The following is a 23,000-nucleotide window of genomic DNA, read 5'->3' as shown; positions in this document are numbered from 1 at the left end:
CAGCGGAACCTCACCATTCACCTGGATGATTCACATCAAAATTTCCTTGACGGTCCTGGCATTACATATACAGGTACAGTCTCCATAGTTTGTCATAATTATGCCAGATGGCTGATATTGTATGGCAGATGGCCGACACACACCAAAAATGGCAGAAATGCGATAATTAAAGCAGGCAGAGCAACTGGCAACCGGTGTGTTGGTTGACTGACACGACACTCGTGGCACGCTGCCAAGTGTTGTACAAATTTCTTTGTATTCACTCACAGATAGAGAATCAATCATAAAACCATATTTGTTTTTATTCTAGAGTGAGAGAAGAGAGAGACACGAGGAGAGAGAGAGAAGGGTGTGTAAGGCACGGTGCGCGAGGTCAGTTGGAGACATAGCACCAGTGTCTAGCGGGCTGTCTACGTCAGAGCCGCCACTTAAGATTTGCCGGACTATAGTGCCTTCATTTAACCAAAGATTTTTCATCACGTTCATTCACTTACCTCCTTCCAGTCACTGAACAATAATATAACTGCTACTCAATATGCAAAGGCATCTTGCCCTTCAGTGAGTAAAACATTCTTATCCTCCCTTCTCACTTTTGGCTTTCACTGGAATATCTATTCCTTATTCCTTTACAGACAAAAGATAAAAAAAAATAAAAAATAGAAACTGAAAAGGCAGTACACTACCAATAGGACTTCACAGCTGATTCAAAATCTATTAAAATTTCTTTGGTGGTCTGGACAGGTGTGTTAAATTGAAGATATTTTGCAATTCAAACTTTTAAATATTTGCATATAACTACAGTCCAAAAGGCCATTTTGACAAGCAGCAAACCTCTTTTATTTAATAAGTTAAAATCTATATCCATTTTGAGCTTATCAAGCACTTTTTTTCATTTTTCATGACGAGTAATAGACAGTATTGGCTATACATGCAACGCCACACACAGCCACCCGGAAAACTGTCAAAGAGGTACTTTTCCTACTAAACTTGGTTCTTTTTTCTATTTCAGGATTGCCGAATATAAGTTGTTGTTTGGTGCCAAATGTCCAAACATGGTACCCCCTTGTCAGGAAAATACTTTGCACATTACTTGTAGGTTTTTAGATTTGCATCTATTTATGGTATATATGACCAATGAGTGCTGAATGTACACGGGCCTGTATATACCTTGTGAACAGCCCCCTACTGGCTAAAGGCAACATGGGATGTTTCGTCTCCTGAATATTTTGTTCATGACTATATTTTGCTTTTTAGCACAATAATTTAATCTGATGTTAAAGGTAAAGCAAAGGTGGGTGCCTATGCTATTGCTGCGAATGGCTGTGGTGCCCATCTCTGATCTGTTGGCCCTTTGAGCCTGTGGTAGGTACCAACCAGTTACCTCGGGACACTGGCCAATGTGAAATCCGGGATTGTCACAGTGTACCTTCCCCCGGTTGCCCCAGGTATCCATTTATCGGCCAGCCATAAAGAGAGGATGAACAGCTGGGTGAGCTACACGCCGACTGCCCAGGCCAGGATTCGAACCCAGGCTCATGGGGTGGTAGCCAGGCACACTGACCACTATAGTCGGTTCAGCCAAGTCTGCGGTGTGCATTATCATGCGCTGGCAACCTTCCGTCATGTTGCATGTCTGATTTCATGCAGAATGTACGATAGCCTACGCATAGGAAACAGTCATCATTATCAATAATATGCAGGCAACAATAACAAATACCATTAATTATAGTCAATTTTGAGTTAAAAATCTTTAATACTGTTGCAAACACCTGTTATGTTAATTCAAAAGATCACTCATTATAATTATCAAACATCCTTGGCACTATCTGTCTGCCACGGAGAAAATTAGCAGGCTTTATCAGCTGTTTGCGACAGTACTAATAATTTTTAACACAAAATCAACCATAACTGCCTGCATATTATTGAAACTAACAACTGTTTCCACGTAGGCTATCACATATTATCCATGCAATTGGACATGTCCTGTGACAATAAGTTGCCAGTGCACGATAATGCACACCTCAGACTTGGCTGAATCGACTATAGATCACAGAGGTTACATGAGTATTATATCTGAAGGTGTGGTTATTTTGACTTCTGGTCTTAAAATAACTGCTTTACATACATGGTGCTGCAGTAGGCAACATCAAAACTGTAAAAAGTTGGTAAACAAAGGGTAAAGCGTCCCGATTGCAAACTGATAGCCAATACGGTCTACTGATGACCTTGTTAATAGAAACTGCTGCTGCACCATTTAACCTGCATAGTTACGGGGTTTAAATTAACACACCTTTGAAAACTACACCTGCATCATCAGTGAACTATCATTCACAATGTAAAACTTCATTGAGTTTACACGTGTCTGGGAAATGTAAATCTTGTGACCTGCGGCTGTCAATTAATAAGAACTATAATGGTCCCTCTTTTTGTTCTGTGGTTAAGTGTAACATCATTCAAGATTAACACTTAGGGGATTTATTGCAGCTGTGATAATTTCCCCAGATTGTAGTCCAAGTTAAAATCCATTTATTTCCTGTCTAGCCTCTGAGCTGATCAAAGTACAAGAAGCACCCATGCAATAAGGACAGTAGCAGATCCATTCTTCCCGCATATGTCAGACTGCACACCAAAGCTCCAGAGTAACACCCACACCATAAATTTTAGTTATCCTTGGTTAGTTTAGCAGAAAAAATGAAGCACATAAGCAACTAACTTCTTGATAAATATCTGAACTCAGCTCTCCAATATACAGAACACCTAATGCTGGATGCCTATAATAATTCCCACAGCCACCTCTCCTAGCTTCCATCACCTAAGCAGAAGGCAGAACAACAAACATTACTGACATGAGCATAATCTAATTTTGAATATCTTTTTAATATGATTAGGTATACAAGGCAAGAGAAACTTCATGCACATATTTCCCAACATTCTTTAATCTTAAATATATTAAAATCAATTTGAAAATTGCCCCAGATTTTGTACATTTTTGAAAAAGAAGAAACAAAACAAATTAAATCCAATTGTGTGGCATTTCAAACATTTTTTTGCCGTACATCACAGAAAATGCTTTCATATCAGTAAGATTGTTCACAACACTACAAATACAAAATCATATGAGTATTACATTTTAGCACTATCATGCTAAACTCATTTCTGTTATATCCTCATGTCTGTAGCTGTTGAGTGCCATTTCCTCTAACAGTGAAGGAGCCACATATGAGAATCCCTGTTGAAAACAAATTGTACACATGTACCATATTGCTATCCAACACAGATGGGAAAGGGCAGTAGAGTAGGAAAAAATGTGTTTTCCATCATAATTTGTCAATTTTTCTAAGTATAAAATACACTGATGGAGCATGCACAAACAAGCTACTGTCAACACTCATCCCAACCAAATAGATTTTTTTTTTATAATACAAACATCTGAGCTATTTAGTTCAACAAGCTAGTCTGTTTTTTTTTTCAACATAAGGGATTAAGCACTAGTCCTGATCCATGAAATGTCTGCCTTTTCCCAGTATGGTTCGGGCCAACAACAATCCCAGTTAAGTGGGGACATCACTTCTCCACAAGCTGGCCAGTGGACACCCTCAGACCTTGATGACTTACCTGAATCTGAAGATGCTTACTGTGCCTCTCTTCCCCCCACCCATCCCCCCCACACCCACGCACATGCACACACACGCACACAAGCATATCCTCAAGTGTCTTTGATTTTCACATTGTTTCTTATTAAGAGACAAAGTATCTTTACTTACTAAGATAAAGTATATGAATAAAAACAAAAAAATTCAGTACATACCTCAAAGACCATGTTGGCACTCTCACTGAGCATGTGATCATCAGGAGAGTCAACTGGCGTTTGTTTGGTGAACTTGCTGTCAAACTGGCTCACATCATCATCACCACTCTAATGCACACAGAAAGAAAGAAAGAACAACTTATAGTACATAGCAAGACCATAAGTAAAGCTTACAATAAGTACCTTTTTCAGTGATACAGTCAGCCCTATCTTATCTGAGGGTATAAGGTTATAGAACATCCCAATGTGCAAAATCCTTGGATGTTCAGGACACTTATGCATAATTGAATAATTTTCAAAAATGCATGTTGAGAACTTGAAATCCCATCTCTTTGTACTACTAACAATTGCTTAAACTCATAAATCATACTGACTACAAAAATTTAGCATAGTATATGGCTATATGCCACCATAGGAAAACAAATTAGGGTGAGGTTATCTATTGAGTTCTTGGTGAGCAAGATTTATGTCGTGTATTTGCTGAGCAGCTTGGTAAACTAGTTGTCATGTTGTTATTTACGGAGCAGTTTGGTAAAGTTGGTGAAAAATAGCAATCCCCTGCTGTTTATTAAGTTTATAACTATTTATAAACCAATGGATCCCCATCTTACTCTTAACTGATAAAATACTATCAGCATATAATAATGATGGAACGACCAAGACCAAGACTGCACTCTGCTTGGTGAATAGCAAAGCTGTACAATTTACTATAAAGTTATACTGTATACCAGCATATATATTTGTACAATACACTGATAAAAATGTTTTATGGTGCTCAGTTTTTTAAGTAATCCTTAAGCCAATATTAGTTAATTGTAGGACAAAGGCCTTTGCCATCCTCCACTTCTCAGTCTGATGTGTACTCAGTCCTACTCTGGCATAAAGTTTAATTTCATCCGAGTTGCCACTTACTTTGGGTGGCTGTGTGTTATTAGTTCCCTGTACAATAATTTTCATTGAACAATATTTTCAACAACTGTCTGCTAATCTCAAATGCAAACTTCCTGTCCCTCCAAGTTTTTCTTCCTTTTTTTTTTTACAGGAAGGAGCTCAATGAGGTAAACAAACAAAATCAAAACCAAAAACAAACAAAAAGACTGCTGAATACCCAGCCTTTTCCTCTCCATTCTTCTTTATATACCTTTTAGATTCTGAACCACATGTTATGACAGGCAGGACACACTCGCTCAGCAAGTGGCATGTTATTCATGTTACTACTATGCTTGTCAAAAGTGCTCCATTCCATTCTAACTACCAAGCTTTACAAAGATTTCTTATCAGAGTAAATTTTGTGTGGGGTGAAGAGCATTTTTCATGATGATTCCAATTCTGCATTCAGATTTTTTCTAGAAACGAGATTGGATTGTTTGCTGCCATCACGAAAACGAGAGCAAGTGGCCGATTTCTCTGGATTCGAGAAAAATAACAGTGAGCTGCAAAATGGATTATTGCAGAGAAGAGTGAAAGGGTTGGAGAGTGATTTTGAAGTGGTGATGAAGATGGTGAGTGAGTTGAGAAGGGAGAGAGAGGAGGACAAGAGAAAGATAAGTGATTTAGAAGTGAAAGAAGGGGAGCTTAAGATTCAGCTGATAAAATGCTCTGAAGGGATAAAGGAAAGCATGGATTCGGTGGAAAAGTTGAATGAAGAGCAGAATAAGTGGGAGGAGAAGCGAAAGGAAGAAAAAATGGAATTGGAGCAAAGAGTTAAGAATTTGGAACAAAAAATTGACAGTGGTGGAGAGATGATGCAAAGTGGGAGTGTACAGAGCTTTAACGCGATTGTGGAGGAGCAGTTGGGAGAGAGAATGGCTGAGAAGGTGGTGAAGGTAATCAAAGAAAATGGAGCACTGGTAAAGGTGCGGTCACACGAGCTACTGATATCGCTGGATCCAGCGATATGGCGCCATTTGCGCTGCACAAGCGATTGATACCGGCTGCTTTGAGCTATCGATACGGACCGTTTTCACTGGCATGTACTGCTAGCGATAGCGGTAGCTGAAGGGAAGGTAATAAGAAACTATCGTTTATTCAGCATACATGCAATCAAAAAAATATTCCATTTCTTTTTTGGGGAGGGACTTTAAATGCGTAATAAAAGAGCTAGACGACAATACAAGAAAATTTCCAAAAGTATTTTTTTTCTTTAATGGAAATATAATATTCAGTTCTCATTTGACCTCGGTGACTTTCCAACGGGTCACATGTACAGCAAGAGCAAGAGCGAACACACTTCGGTCTTTCCTTGCCAGCCATGGTCTTATCCACTTTCGTTTCACTTTTCTTTTCTTCTTTAAGTCCTCACTGGCTACAAAACAAGTGGCAAGAGTAATTGTGAACAGAGCAAATCCAAGAAGTGCTTCCTCCAGAGCGGCTAGTGTTGTTATGATATGATCAGCTAGCTAGCGGACTTTGCAGGTGGTGTGACCAGACTGCTGCGTGTATCGCTGGCAAGCCAGCGAAAACAAAAGCCAGGCTAGCGTTAACAATAGCAAGTGTGACCATAGCTTAAGAGGCATGGTTGAGAAAAAGAAGTGTCATTGTGTTCGGTGTCTAGGAGAAGACCCCAAGCAAATCTGCAAGGGAAAACAACTTGAGAGATGTAGTGAAGAAGGTCGTGCACATAGCTGGGCGTTATTGCGATACTTTATCGCTGATAACAAAATCGGATTATCGGCCATCCGCTACTTATTTAAATATATATCGGTATCTTCGTTACTTTTGTAGCCAAACTAGCGATAATCGCTACTTTTTTTTCCGCCTTTCAGAAAAAAAACCGTTGTCTCCCTACTGCGCATGCGTGGCCCAGTGTTGTATGAAAAAACTTCGGGGTATGAAATAGCTTCGGTGATGAGATTTCATACTTAGATCATGAAAATTAAAACACTAGGTTATTTTTTTATGATACTCAAAAATCAATATATCACAGAGAAAAATCATTTAACTTTGCCCCCAAAAATGATTATTCACTGCCTCAAATTTGATATTCCATATTCGTTTGTGACCATGCCATGATACTGAAGGCACCCGGTGTTGTGTTATTTGGTGTCTCACCGTCAAAAGCTGGCGCTTTTGTTTACAAACACTGGTCTCTCGTGAACTGCGCATGATCAGACCATTAGATTTGTACAGTCTCACAATGCTTTTTAACATTAAGAGTTGCTGGAAAGCTGAATCAAACATACAGTACCACCATCCTCGCTGTTTCTAGAACGACACTCTGTACATATAAATACAACTCGTACAGTGTCGTTCTAGAAACAGCGAGGATGGTGGTAGTGGTACTATATGTCTGATTCAGCCTTCCAGCAACTCTTAATTACGGTTTAAAAGCTTTGTGAGACTGTACAGGTCTACGCTTTCTGGTCTGAGCATGCACCGTTCACGAGAGACCAGTGTTTGTAAACAATTTTTGACGGTGGAGACGCCAAATAACACAACACCGGTTCAGGCATTTCTAGTATTACTGTCCATATGTACATGTCAACGTGTGGTTTTAAGGTTTTTAAGTTTCCTAAAATACAGATAATGAAAATTTGAATTCATCAATGTTATTCGATCTGAAATATCAATATAGTGTCGTTTTCGCCTATCGGACTTATCGCTAGCTAGTATCGGAATTGTGGATTTATATCGGTTATCGGTTACCGCCTATATTTGTGTCTCTAGTTAACGAATATCGGTTATCGCCGTTAAGGTTTTTCATTATCAGTTATCGGGAATAAGGTTTTCTGTTATCGTGCCCAGCTATGGTCGTGCAGAGGGTACAAGAAGAGGGAAGAGACCTGGTGAAAGAAATAGATGACTGTCATAGGATTGGAATATACAATGGCGAAAGAGATAGACCAATTAGGATACGATTTAATGCATAGAGCGAAGCAGAAGAAGCCCTGGCAGGAGCTTTGAAGCCAGCGGGAGAAGACACCAAAATGATGTGCCTGAGAAAAGATCTGAATGAACAAGAGAGAGATAAGTTGAATGAACTTAGAGCTGAGGTTCGTGATTTAAATGAGAAGAGATCAGAAGAAGAGAAGGAGTTTTATTGGGGAGAGTAATGGATATGAAAGTGAGGAAGTGGTTCATAGTGACGAGAGGAAGGAGAGAAAAAATCTAACAGAAAAGGAGGAAGGGTGGAAAGTGTCATATATGAATATTAATAGAATAGTTTCATTGTGGATAGAGTTTAACGACTATTTGAGAGACAAAGAACCTGATATTGTGGGGCTGACGGAAACTAAGTTGTGTGACCCAATTAAGGTGGTGGGGATTGGAGAAGGTGCATACAACATATGGAGGAGAGACAGAAAGATAAAACAGGGAGGAGGTATGATGCTGATGGTTAAAAAAGGCATTAGGGTGGAGGAGGTGATTGAGGGTGAAGGCTTGGCAGAGGTATTGAAAGTGAAAATTGTGGGTGCTGAATGAAAAAGGAGGCAGTATGTAATAGGGTATGTGCCACCAAGAACAAGTGCACATGGAATGTCCGAGAATATGAACAAATGATACAAGTTGCCTGGATGGAATGTTGAGTGTGAGAGAATAATTATAATAGGTGATTTCAACTGTAAGGAGGTAGAATGGAAGGATTGGCAGACGCAGGGAGCAGAAGAGTCGTGGGGAGGAAAACTCCTGCAACTGGCAATGGAACATGTGCTGACTCAGTAGATTAAAGAACATACCAGATTCGGGAAAGAAGGCGAGGCATCAAGACTAGACCTGGTATTTAGCAAGGAGCCGGAAATAATAGAAAATCTTAAACTAGATTGTCCAATAGCAGAGTGACCATGCAGTTGTGGAATTTGAAGTAACAGAAAAGAGAACAATTGACCGAAAAGAGGATCACAAAATTGGGAGAAGCAACTACTGTAAGGCAGACTTTGTTAGCATGAGAACTTTTTTTGAAAATGCAAATTGGAGTGGGCTGTAGAAAGCCAAGAGTACACAGGATAAGTGGGAGGAGTTTTTAAAGCTATACAAGGAAGCCAAAAATAGATATGTCCCTAAGGTAACCAAAAGGGATGTTGGTAAAAAGGAGTGGTTTAACAAAAGATGCAAGGCAGCTAGAAAGAGAAAGGGGGAAGCTTGGAAGGGATGGAGGAGACGAAGAAAAATCAACTCATGGAACGATTTCAAACAAGCAAGGAATGAATATACAAAGATTAGAAGAGAAGAAAAACGGAAATATGAAAGAGATATAATCGACAAGTGCAAAGACCAACCCAAACTGTTCTATAGACATGTGAACGGCAAATTAAAGAATAGACTCAACAGAGTAACAATCGATTAGCTGACAATGGATGAAACTACATATGAGGACCCAGCAGAGATGGCAGTGGTGATGAATAACAGATTCCATAGAGTTTTCACAAAAGAAGACAAATTTGTGCAACCACTGGGCCAGGAAAGAGGAAGGGTTATGCAGGAGATACAGTTAACGGTGCAGGAGGTCAAGGAAAGTTTGAACAAGCTGGATGTAAGAAAGGCAACGGGGCTGGACGGAGTATCAGGGTGAATCTTGAAAGAATGTAGTGAGCAACTTGCAGAGAAACTGCACTCCATAATGAATGCCTCCCTGAGTGAAGGAAAGGTACCACAAGATTGGAAGAGAGCAAACAAAATACCAATTTTTAAGAGGCAAGAGAGAGGACCCATTAAATTACAGACTGGTATCACTCACTAGTGTGGTTGCGAAGATATGCGAGAGGCAGGTTAAAAACAGGTGGTCTGATTTCTTAGGAAGTGAGAAAATCATCTCGGATTGCCAGTTTGGATTCAGGAGAGGGAGATCATGCGTCACCAACTTGTTGTGTTATTACTCAAGGGTGACAGATTTAATACAAGAGAGAGAAGGCTGGGCAGATGGAGTGTACCTGGATTTGAAAAAGGCATTCGACAAAGTACCGCACAGAAGACCAATTTGGAAAATTAAAAAATAGGGGTGGAGTGGGTGATGGACTGATTAAGTGGCTGGAGGACTTCTAACAGAGAAATGAGGACAATAATCAGGGACAGGGTTTCCAACTGGTGCCCTGTGATGAGTGGAGTACCACAAGGTTTGGTGTTGGCACCAATAATGTTTGCTGTTTATATAAATGATATGGTGGACAGAGTGTCCAGCTATGTGAGTTTGTTTGCAGATGACGCAAAGCTATTGAGACGAGTGAATAATGTAAAGGACCGTGAGGCATTGCAGAGGGACCTGGATAGAATATGGGAGTGGAGTGGTACATGGCAGGTGAAGTTTAACCTTGGGAAGTGTAAAAAACTGGAGTTTGGTAGGAGTGGTACAAGATGTAAGTATGATTATAAGATGGGAAGTGAGATAATATGCAGATGAGTGGAGGAAAAAGGCTTTCAATGACACTGAACTTGACAAAGTTCTAGGTCTGCTAGAATTGAAGGCTTGGTTGGCCTTCAAATGTATGTGAATTTTTTTTTCGGAACATCATCATTTGTGTAAAAAAATGGAGTCAAGAATTTCCTTGATGCCTTCAAAGAAATGGAATGTTGAATGTAGTCAAAGATTCACTTCCTGCATCCCACTAAGAACTCTCTCCTGAACACCTTGGTGCAAGGAGAGGCAGGCAAGGAGCACTTCCATCTAGATAATTCATATAATAGAGAAGCTCCATCAAAGATTGTAGAATGAAAGCATCATGGCAAAACATTGTTGGATGCTCTTTCATGATAATCCAGGCCAAATTTACAAAAGGAAATCAGTCACAATGCTTTTAGTAATAAATAATGTTTACATTATTCATTAGTGCAATAAATAAAGTACATTATGTATAGTCATTTAGCATTTCTAAGTGTGATCTATACTACACCCATAGATTCCCTTATAGCAATATCAGAAACTTTGTTTTTATAGTTGTTATTACTTAATTCATTAATGTTTGCTTGTCTGTTGTGTACTTTGAGGCCCCGCGTGGAGAAGTATCCCAAGCGACACAATAGCCGGTTTGGAATTAAGCATATATAGCACTATTTTCACCCTTCTACTTCAATCTCAGCATGTCGGAAAAGACAAAACGGCACTCGCAATACGCTCGAAACGCTCCGAAACCAGAGAGGTGAACTGCATGCTCGCTCAACTTGGGCGCCCAGGCAAGACGTGCCTTTGAGGAGCGTCCCAAGGTCCCGGCTGCGGTGGTGGTTTGTTTGTTGTTTGCTTGTTTTTATTATTGTTTGGTTGTGTCTAGATGACAACATAGGCAGAATAATACACAATCACTACTGGATATGAGTTCTTATTGCCTGGAAACACACAAAACTAGTCCCAAACAACTGTGTTTTTATTTGTTGTTTATTTGTGTTTGTTTGCTTGTTTGACACTCCGTTATAGTTTTTTTGTGTTAGTAATTAAACCAGCAATACTTTGTGTGACTGAATCTGCTCATGATGTCATAAACATATCATCTGGTTGTTTGTTTATGTACTTGTTGTTTGTTTGTGTACTTGTTGTTTGTTCTTGTTTTAATCTTTCTGTAACTAACATCAGTGGTTTTGTCTTGAAAATACTTTAAAACGATGTTTTCAAAATGCTCCTAGCTTCAATGACAACAAAGTTATTCATGTTTTATGTTTCCAAAACTTTGAAAGCGATTTCTGACGTTTTAAAAATTGGCGCTTGGGACACTTCTCCATGCGGGGCCTCATATATAGGTAGGTATATATATATATATATATATATATATATATATATATATATATATATATATATATATATATATATATATATATATATATATATATATATATATATATATATATATATATAAAATCTTAATTATTTTGTCCTCTTTCTCCTTTTCTCTCGGTGCTTTCACCTTCATCTTCTCTTTCTCGGTGTCTCAGGTATCTGGGGGCTGATGAGCAGGCAGCTTATTGTGTTCACACTCCTCCCTTTCTACCTGATTCATCTCTTGTAATAATAATAATAATAATAATAATAATAATAATAATAATAATAATAATAATAATAATAATAATAATAATAATAATAACAGCAAAAAAAATGTATCCAATAAATGCTAAAAAAAAGTAAAACCAGATTTGGAATCAGCCTGAAAAATACATTAAGAAAACTGTGATTATGTCTGATAAAAACAGTTGGAATTTGTTAGCCTGTGTTGTTTTCCTGATTTCTTTTGGATGGGCTGGGATTGCACTAATTGCTCTTCCTAGATATTTGCATTCCTCCTCTCAAAATGTCTCATTATTGATCATCATCTGTTGTCCTGTCAACTGATTATCATGATGTTTCCAGGTAAATTTTAGATATTATGAGATTTTTTTGGTGTGTGCTAACTTACCAAAACAGGCTTGAATGGGGGCTCCAGCTTTCTGTTAATAACTTCATCCCAGTTGATGAGCTTGAAGAAAAGATGCCTCTTGATGGGCTCCCCATTATCTGGCCCACTGCCCAATCGCTGGCTGACCTGACGCTGAAACAGGAGGTAGATATTATCATGCAGTAATGTGTGGCTCATATCTGTAAGACCATCACATAACAGTACAGATATTTTCATTGTTTGAGAGCATAATTCTTTACTGTATTACCTCCGTTTCTTGAAACTACATAGTTTATTGAAATATATTCCCATTTGTTTGTCACATCTTATCTGGTATCATACTTTTATGAACTTTACACCAAGTAAAAGAAAGGAGCTAGCAAATTGATCTAGAAAATTGATCTTGATCACCTTTTTTTTTCTACTTCCAGGTCAAATGTACAAGTGCATTAGTTTCTACCTTGAGCAGTTTGCGAATGAGGTCCCGTGCATCAGGTGTCAGGTAAGGCGGAAGGTTCAGCTTCCCCTTCAGGATCTTTTCTATGGTCTTCTTACGATTCTCAGCCGTGAAAGGTGGCTAAACAAAGAATTGACTCATTAGAACTTCTGCATGCCACTTTTTGGATAAAGGTTTACAATGGAGTATTTGTATATAGAGTAGATCTTAAAAACATTCATCATATTTTTTTTTAAGGGGTGAGAACTTGAAAATATAAGAACTAATCTACTACCTGCAACTGTTAAAAACAAGTTATGTTTAAAGTGAAACAATACTCAATACTAAAGGTGACAGAAACTCACCGCACCCGTTAACATGTCATACATGAGTGCTCCGAGTGACCACCAGTCCACTGCCTTGCCATGGCCTGTGCGGGTGAGTATCTCTGGTGCCATGTACTCAATGGTGCCACAGAAGGTGTGAGTCACAGAGTCATCCTGAAAAACAAGGAGCATATTAATCTACTACACTATAACAGCCTGAAATAGAATGAGGCTCACAAATTCTGAAAACCAAATACATTACATTACATTGAATAAATCTTAAAATCATCAGATCACTTCTGGGCTCTCAAGAACAGTTATGTACATAAAACTCAAATAAAAAAGTACTAACCTGAATTTTTTCTTTGCACAATCCAAAGTCTGTGAGCTTAACATGTCCATATGAATCTAATAGGATATTTTCAGGCTTCAGGTCTCTGTAGATGATGCCCTCAGAGTGGAGATGTTCCAGAGCCAGTATAATTTCGGATATGTAGAAACTGAAGCAACAAGACATCAATATAAAATGTAAAAATAATATCACAATACTCATCACACATTATTACTTTCCTCTGCTTGAAATGCAGTATTTGACCGGAGTATGCAGGCAATATATGTTCTTCAAAGAAAAATATTAGGTACCTACAAAATGCTTACACTCAAGAATTTCTTACAAGACTAGTTTATATATATATATATATATATATATATATATATATATATATATATATATATATATATATATATATATATATATATATATATATATATATATATATATATACATATATAGCATAGCTCTTTTCTCGCATGTCACAACTAGGTAAATACATGTACAGTCGTCCCTCAAATAGTACGGGGGTTAGGGACCCAGGATCCCTGTACTATTCGAAAATCCGTGTAAAATTAGTGCCCCCCTTAGAAACACTCCCTGGACTGTGTTTGAGAGAGGGAATCGGGACTCTCAGAACGTCACGAGTGCTCTCAGATGTGTGACGCGGCAGCATGGGTTGCCAACTCGGCATGTCTGCTGGCTCCCGGCTTTGAGAGGTGGAGCGCCTTCGTGCTGTGATGACGTCATCAGCAAACATGGCGGCCCAAACAAACACATATAAGTGTTTCCATTGCATTTCACCTCTCTGTGCCACCATAACCACTGCAGCTTCCCTTTCATCTTCTGTTGTAAGGAGTTCGTCAGCCTGGACAGCTAGTAATGCATGTTAAACGTTGCCAGGAAGATCAGCGTACGCCATTTTGCTGCGAGTGAGACGCCATTACCATAGCAACGACGAGGCTTAGTAAAAGGACGGCCTTTATCTCCACTCTTGCAGCACTCTTGGAGCACTGGCAGTTACTGCGGCAAGAATTTCTTTTACACTATGATTTTCAATGTGTTGGCCCTGAGGGAGTAAGCCGTTTCAAAGGCTGTAGTTGGGACCGAAAGGGACAACTACCTCCCGAATCAAGACCAAACCCCAAGATCATAGATACAACGAATACTGCTCTTATACACGTGGTATGCTCTCCCTACGGCAACGTATACGTACTCATCCCAAAATGTAATTTCTCCGAAATCTGAATTCTTCTGCAAGGTGAACACCTATCTCGAACGGTTTGGGGGAAGCTTTCGGCTGATGTTTTGGTAGAACAGTATTGCCACTCACGCCATGGCTACTTGGTGCGACAAGTGGAAAATAAAAAAATCCAAAAAAAATTCTTCCATGACAATCCGTATAAAACCGAAACTGTACTATTTGAGGGACGACTGTATATATATATATATATATATATATATATATATATATATATATATATATATATATATATATATATATATATATATATATACACAGTGGTACCTTGTGATTCGAACAATTCCCAATTCGAACACATTTATCAAACAAATTTTGTCCTGCAATTCGAATGTGCGTCGCAATTCGAACACAAACAAACGTCTGCAAACGAAGCCACCAGTGTAGCCAGGTCAGTGAATGTGATACTGCAGACTCCAGCCCCAAAAACCGCCAACCCGCGACTGCCATTTTTTCCCGCACACTCCCTTGAAAAATAGCTACTGGAATAAACACGTGGAGAGCTACTGAACCGAACAGCTGATATGCTCTTCTTGTGACCACAACTTACCGACCACACGAGTAACCGACATGTTGATGACTGAGTTTCTGACTAAAATTTTGATAAGTTTCCCCGTGAAATGTAGCCGACTTTGAATCTCTTGAGAAACTAGTGGTTGGGTGACCTTGTTCACATGGGCTGAGGCGAGATTCACAGATATATGCGTGCTTATTATTATTATTTTTTTTTTTTACGTGTACGCCTGTAGCGCCGGTAGGCTCTCTTGAGGAGCCTGGATGGAAGTCGGCCCGAGCCCGTCATGGCACAGGCAAGTGTTTATAGTGGTGCCATCTTCTCTAAATAATATATATAAATTATATAAATAATAAAATAAATATAAGGTCACTACTTCGTGGATTTTCGCCTTTCGCGGGTGGTTCTGGAACCTAACCCCCGCGATAAATGAGGGATTACTGTATATATATATATATATATATATATATATATATATATATATATATATATATATATATATATATATATATATATATATATATATATATATATATATATATATATATATATATATATATATATAATGAAAACCTTAGTACAGCAGGCTGGAATGAGTGTGTATCCATGACAATAGTTATCCTTAACCTGTGTAATTTCTCTAATACTTGCAGCAGATCATGGATGGTGCCACATACATCGCAACCAAATCTTATTGAAGACCCTACCTCCTGCACATGGTCTCCATGAATGGAATGCTAAGTTAATGTTACAGACAAGCAAAACTTGATATCTCCATTTTACACAACACACATGAAAATGAAGAAGAAAAAAAGCAAAGTAACTCACCAAGCTGTGTCCTCCATGAATATTCCCTCTCTCTCCAAGTGCATGAAGAGCTCCCCACCTGAGAGATACTCCAGGATGAGATATAGCTTGCCACCCGTTTGAAAAGCGTACACTAAATCCACAATGAACGGATGCTGGGAGGAAGAGACATCAGTGGTGGTGTTAATCAATTTATACAGGTGAACACTCTAGCTAGACCACAATCAATTACACTTGACAATAGGCAAGAATAATGGAAAAAAAAAATACTGCACACTGATTTTAGCAAGGCTTATGTTCACTTACAAGTGGGGGGGTAAAAAAATGACAGTGGAATGCATAAGAATAAGAATATCAAATGCTCATTGAGTCTGTCTTACTGTTCAAAGAAATTTTAACCCACATTCAAGACTTGCCAAAGTACTTAAAAATATCAAGACCCACATGCAGAAAGAGTTAAACCCAACTTCATCAAAAAGACCTATAAAACCAGACTAATTTCTGAATATATGACATGAAGTAGTTTGGAAACATGTAATGCTAGCAGGTGTAGGTAAGGATGGCCAATAAATACAATGCCTTACCTTAACAGCTTCAAGGATGTTTCTCTCAGCTTTTGTATGTGCTGTGTCCTTCTGATTACGTACTATCGTGGCTTTTTTCAGAACCTTCATGGCAAAAATTTTTCCTCCTCCTCTGCCTCCTGTCATTTTTCTAACCTATATTGAAAAAATAAAGTTACATACAGAAGGCAATATGCACTCATGATTATTAAAAAGTAAGACATGAAAATAATATTGAAAATTATGTGGTAATCACCAGTGGTGGGCACCACTAACCGAAAAGGTAGCTTCACTAACTGGTAATCTACCAATCTAACCAAAAAGTTAGCTTTGCTTACGCTAAACCGGGAAACTGATAAAAGAAATTTGTGGAAGCTAACGATAACTGCTAACTTTTTTGTATGGATTTAGCTTCGGTTTAGTATTTTGGCTCTAAAACCCTTAACCCCATTAAACCAAAAAAGTTTTTCTCGGGAGATCCCCCATAACGCAAAAGTCAGCGGAAAATACACTTTGAAACGGAGAAAAAGTCATAAAAAATGTTTTATAGAAAATTTTCTGTCGCATTTGGCTGGAATTTGAAGATTCCTCAAAAATTCCAACTTTTTACTGGTGCGACATACAGGAAAATTTATTGAAGAAAAGTTCCTCATTTTATCACCATGGAGTCTGAAAAGTATAGTTTATAATCTTTGACCTGGAAATTTACTTCCTACAGAGAGCCAAAGTTGTTGTGAAACTCAAAAAATTATTTTGGTAAATTTTGTATATTTTTTCCATTCTGGAATGAATCTCATTGAATAAAAGTTTTAGAAAATCATCCATATAACTCAACTGTGAAATCAGATTATGATTTGGACTGACCGTTTGGTTGGAATTCCAGGATTCCCCAAAAATCCAACTTTTTATTGGTGCCATGTACAGGAAAATTCATTGAAGAAAAGTTACTCATTTTATCACGATGGAGTCTGAAAACTATAGTTTATAATCTTTGACCTGGAAATTTACTGCCTACAGAGCCAAACTTGTAGTGAGACTTGAAAAATAAATTTTGTTAATTTTTTTTAGTTTTTTCCAGGGTTGGCAATGATTAAATCAAATTGATTTAATCAAATGATTAAATCATTGATTTTTTTACTAAAAAAATCATGATTTTTTTGATTTTTTTGATTTTTTTGATTTTTTTACTAAAAAGTATTCCATAAGTTAAATGATGTGCTCCAAGGATGGTAAAAATCAGCCTCCTTTAGTCTTTACTAACTTGGGATTCAATGTATCATAATAATAACCAAGGTTAGCAACCAAACAGTAACAGAATAAAAGTAGATATTCTTCTGTGTGGTAATAATATAAAATGCTGTCATGAAAATAACTTCAGGCAACTCTGTCTGTCCTAAACCTGGTCCTGTACCAACTACAAACAAGTATTGAACACGTATGTATCAGGATCCTTGACTGTGCTCACACTTACACGCCCTAAACTCAAACTTAAGTAACCTATGGAGATTTTCAAATCACTCAGTATTATATATATATATATATATATATATATATATATATATATATATATATATATATATATATATATATATATATATATATATATATATATATATATATATATATATATATATATATATATATATATATATATATATATATATATATATATATATATATATATATATATATATATATATATATATATATATATATATATATATATATATATATATATATATATATATATATATATATATATATATATATATATATATATTTCTTTTTTAATAAAAAAATCAAAAAAATCAAAAAAATCAAATAAATCAAAAAAATCAATGATTTTTTTATTTTTTTGATTTTTTAAAAAAAATCAAAAAAATCACCAACCCTGGTTTTTTCATTCTCGAATGAATCTCATTGAATAAAAGTTGTAGAAAATCATCCATATAACTCAACTGTGAAATCAGATTATTATTTGGGTGGACCGTTTGGCTGGAATTCCATGATTCCACCAAAATTCCAACTTTTTACTGGTGTGACATACAGGAAAATTTATTGAAGAAAAGTTGCTCATTTTATCACAATGGAGTCTGAAAAATATAGTTTATAATTTTTGACCTGGAAATTTAGTACCTACAGAGAGCCAAAGATGCAGTGAAACAAAAAATATTTTATTGTAGTTTTTTTCATTCTGGAATGAATCTCATTGAATAAAAGTTGCAGAAAATCATCCATATAACTGAACTGTGAAATCAGATTATTATTTACACAGACTGTTTGGCTGGAATTCCATGATTCCTAAAAAATCCAACTTATGCTTCCCACTCCTCTGAACACTCCTGTGAACAAGATTTGGTTCATCTAGAACATCACATATATAAGTGGTGTCAAGACTACGCTCAGCATGCACACAACAAGCAGAAACTAAAGAAAGACCGCCAAAGCAGATCGGCTGAGGGAACATAATCACTCTGCAGACGCCATGATGTGTAGGCAGGAACTGTAGGCTATTTTAAGCACGGAGTGATGTTATTACTGTGGTAAGGGACAACAGAGGTACCAGTTAGTCAGTTAGCATTGACAGACATAGTCACGCACGCCCTTCAAATTCCAGATAGCTTTTCGTTCTCCGACACTGGCGTCATCTTGTTGCTTACGTCAGAAAGAATTATATGACGCCAGCAGCATCGTCGTCATTAAGGGGTTAAAAACAGAGCTAGTGTACTGAAATTTCAATATGTTGTAACTTAGACAATAAGTTTCCCTAATAATTATCCAATTACCCTACTTTAAGGCATAATTTTTTGAAAAGTGGAAGCCCTGGAATTATTGCACCATGTTACTCAACTGGTGCTGTGTCTGCCCACAATGGACAAGAACAAACCTCTGTGAATTTTTTAGTGGACTTATAATTAGCGGAGGAGGAACTACATTTAGCGGAAGCTAATTGGTCCACTGACTGTTTCCAAAGTTAGCGAAAACGCTAATCAGCTAAAAAAACGTTAGCTTCGCTAATTAGCGGTTAGCGGAACCGTGCCCACCACTGATAATCACAGTCTCATTCACAGCAAAATCAATTAATAAATATGAGCATCCCGTACCTGAAAGACTTTGCCATAACCGCCCTTTCCGAGAACCTTCAGTAGCTGAAAGTCTGATGGACGCACCTTCTCCCTGCCTGGGTTGACTGTGCTGTCTGACAACTGTAAGGTCTCAATACCTTCAGCCCTGGAAAAGGAGCTCCATTTTTTAATGTACATCTTGACACAAGTGAAGTCACTTTAAATTATATATATAGCTGTAGAAGGAAATATGTATAAAAAAAAGGATACAAATATAAACCTTTTTTTTTACCTACAATAAGATATATTGTTAACTTTAGCATCATATGTAGGTCAAATTTGTGTCAGCAACAAAACTAGCCATCAATCTACATATAAAATTACTTACTGAAGGATTGCATTCATATCTGGGCCTTGTTCATACTGACTCTGCAACGGAATAAAACAAAGTCAGATAAAATGAAGGTCAACATTCTTAACAATTAAGATATTGAAACACAAAGTAATTGATATGTTACAAATATACTTTACTCTTACGTATACAACTGCTCTGAGTAACACTTCAACCAAAGTTTTTTTATGCAATCCTAAAAAATTGGCACTAACTATTGACACTTCAAAAATCTTCATAATGCATGCCAAAATCACCATAGAAAATAAAAGTTCAGTTAAGAAACTATTTTTGTTTTGCTTCTATATGAAGAAACTGTACTTTATATACTAAATACAGGGGGTCCTCAGGTTACGACGGAGATACGTTCCTAACGATGTGTTGTAACCCGATATTCGACGCGAGTCAAATAACCGTTATTTTCACACGAGGTCGGCAAGTTGTGGTAACAAGAAGAGTGTGTCAGCTGATTGGCCCGGTAGCTTCATAATCACAGTGGAATGCATGGAAGCCGATCCTTTCACATGTTCAAGAATGCGATCTTTATCTTTAATAATTGTGGCCACAGTCGAACAGCTTAGGCCTAGTGCACAGCCAATGTTTGTAGGTGTTTCGCCCTTTTCAGAGCGTTTCACAATGTCTAATTTCACTTCCTTTGTGATGGCTTTCCTTTTCTTACAAGCACTGCCATCAGAAGTCACATTTATGCTTGGGAGGCATGATTAAGGGCACAAAGATGCAAAAAAAGACATTAAAAACACCACAACACAGCGTCCAAGGAACCCAAATGGCATACGAGCAGAATGTAAACAACGAACCAGCCTCAGTACAATGCTTGGTGACGACGTATTCTTCTGCCGCACTCAACAAACTAGTTCCCGTGCAAAGTTCGTATTTACGACACAAACATCGAAAGTTGAAACAAGAATTATTTAAGCATTTATGGGGACCGCATCGTGACCACGAAACGTCGTAGGTCGAGACCATCACAACCCGAGGATTGCCTGTACTTGCAACACCACAACAACAAAACGTCAACACCTTGGCAGTGTATACGATACAAGCAGTAACTAATACCCGACAATTAGGCGATATGTCAGTGTATTGCGTAAGATTAATGGAATTCCAAGAGTTATTTTTTTTACGCCAAAAAAACAGTGATATAGCTACGAAGTTTTATCGACAATGTATCACCAAAATGCTGCCGAATGTATAGGCAAAGCAGATATGATATCAATCGTCAGAGTTCGGCGATATGTTGACGCAATATCAGCAAAATACTCAATAAAATATTAATGTTACAGTATCCAGTAGGCATCTTACATTTTACGTACGATTGAGATCTCAAAGTTAATTTTATCCAAGAGATTTTGGCGACGTCGGAGAATACACACTTGTTACTCGCTGCGTCATCTGCAATGTCACCACTGTATCACCGTATTGTCGACAACTCCTAGCTGACAATGTCGTGCAGCTCCACAATGTTTTCATGCAGCACCAAGTCATCGTGGCCCTTCACATAAAACTGCCAACTCATGGCTCACATCAGCGGCACGCCACAATTGTCAACGATTTTGTTCACAATTAGTCATGATTATGGATTTTTGACACCATGACTTTTCTTCGTTATTTATAGTGAAGTGGGAGAAGGGCTTAAATATGGTTGAATGAAATTATATGGGGAGCTTTCGGAATACACCACAAGTATCTTGAATTTCCATGTATCTGTCACCTGTCATCTCTGCCCGGAGGAACTCCTGGGTTTGGCATCAAAGGGGAAGTAAGGTAACACACCCCTCAACGTATGCTCCAATGGATTTATTGAATACTGAATACTCATCCTATTATAGTATACTAGTAGTCCTTGAGTTATGATGTATGCGACTCACGACCGCACGTACAGATGACCAGGCTATTAATAATAGTAATACTTGGTTAAGTAATGAGCTGATGTTTGAAATATTCCTGTACTCCCCACCACCCGACCTTACCGCTGCCCTCATACATTGGTCTTACCCAAGCTGGGGCTGGGGTAAGACAGGAAAGAGTAAGGAAGGGTGGGTGGGCCAGCCCACCCATCCATTCCCCTCAGTTGCCTGTGGATGTCAAGCTGTTACTACTACTCAAGCTACAGTTGCTAGTTGCTACTCCATCAGTTTATAGGCCTACAGTCTGTTAAGCAAGAATACCATTATATCTAGCAGATGCCAGTTGGCTGGCATGTGAGCTGAGCAAGGGTGGAGTGAGCATAATCAATTATCTCCAATGTTTACAAGTCTCAGCTGCATTTGGGTCCCCCATTAGCCCACACAACAAGCATACTGTTAGATTTAGCAGATGCCAGTTGGCTAGCACATGAGCTGAGGAAGGGTGAAGTGAGCCTAACCAGTTATTTTCACTGTTTACAAGTCCCAGCTGCATTTAGTTCACCCATTAGCCCACACTACTCCCTGCAGGTGGAAGGTGCCAGTTTGGAAAGTTGATCAGCTGATTGCAACCAATATGGTATCCCAGAACAAGTTGCCTCAAAATATTCCTACAGCAGCTCTTATAGAAGACTGTTTACCAGAAACAACAATCAAGTTGTAAAAACATTCACTGAAGGTAGGGGAGGTGGTGGCTGAGTAGTCAGCTTGGCAGTCCCGTGTTTCACCGTGTCCTGGATGATGTGGGTTCGAATCCACCACTACCACCTGGGATTTTTCAGCCACTGCCGAGTGACCTAAGACTACCCACATGCTGTCCTGAAGACTACCCATCAGCCCGGACTCTAGAGAAACTGTCCAAGGGAAATCAAGAATGAGCTCCGGGGAGCAGCATGAGCTAAGAAAAAAAAAGGGTGCCACTATAAATACTTGCCTGCACCATGACAGGCTTGGGCTGACCACCAGGCCCAACCAAGAAAGCCTACTGGTGCAATAGGCCTGGACGTAAAAAAAAAAAAAAAAAAAAAAAAAAAAAAAAAAAAAAATGCAGCAGAGGTGACACTGGCCACTCATATAAATACGATGTGTTCTTTATTTGCAAATACTGTCCTCCCCGCCAAGACAACCCCCACGCAATGACTTGCTGAGGCACTTGGCTAATGTCGCTGTCATGGCAAAATTTGGTACAGGGGGTCCTCAGGTTATGATGTTCTTGACCTACGATGTTTCGAGGTTACGACGCAACCCCATAAATTATTAAAAAATCCTTGTTTCAACTTAT

The 23,000-nt window shown here is 38.1% G+C and overlaps 1 protein-coding gene across 3 annotated transcripts in view; it reads right to left on the bottom strand.

Moving 5' to 3' along the window:
* LOC126995401 (ribosomal protein S6 kinase beta-1-like) overlaps nt 1-23,000 on the bottom strand; it is a 41,562-nt gene that overhangs the window by 5,907 nt on the left and 12,655 nt on the right. For 2 of the 3 annotated variants that reach the window (XM_050854922.1, XM_050854913.1), the window contains exons 3-11: nt 19,791-19,831; nt 19,442-19,568; nt 16,359-16,493; nt 15,796-15,929; nt 13,214-13,361; nt 12,901-13,035; nt 12,560-12,676; nt 12,121-12,252; nt 3,809-3,916 (exon numbers count right to left, since the gene is read on the bottom strand). In XM_050854922.1, the coding sequence (XP_050710879.1) occupies nt 3,809-3,916; nt 12,121-12,252; nt 12,560-12,676; nt 12,901-13,035; nt 13,214-13,361; nt 15,796-15,929; nt 16,359-16,493; nt 19,442-19,568; nt 19,791-19,831 (1,077 nt within the window). Of the gene's footprint in view, nt 1-2,918; nt 3,230-3,808; nt 3,917-12,120; nt 12,253-12,559; nt 12,677-12,900; nt 13,036-13,213; nt 13,362-15,795; nt 15,930-16,358; nt 16,494-19,441; nt 19,569-19,790; nt 19,832-23,000 lie in introns of those variants that run through there. The other variant, XM_050854928.1, reaches the window with a different exon arrangement.

This window comes from Eriocheir sinensis, chromosome 1 (genome assembly GCF_024679095.1).
Source record: "Eriocheir sinensis breed Jianghai 21 chromosome 1, ASM2467909v1, whole genome shotgun sequence".
NCBI classification, from domain to species: Eukaryota; Metazoa; Arthropoda; class Malacostraca; order Decapoda; family Varunidae; genus Eriocheir; species Eriocheir sinensis.
Note: the sequence above shows the minus strand (reverse complement) of the source record. Positions and strands in the feature narration are given on the sequence as shown.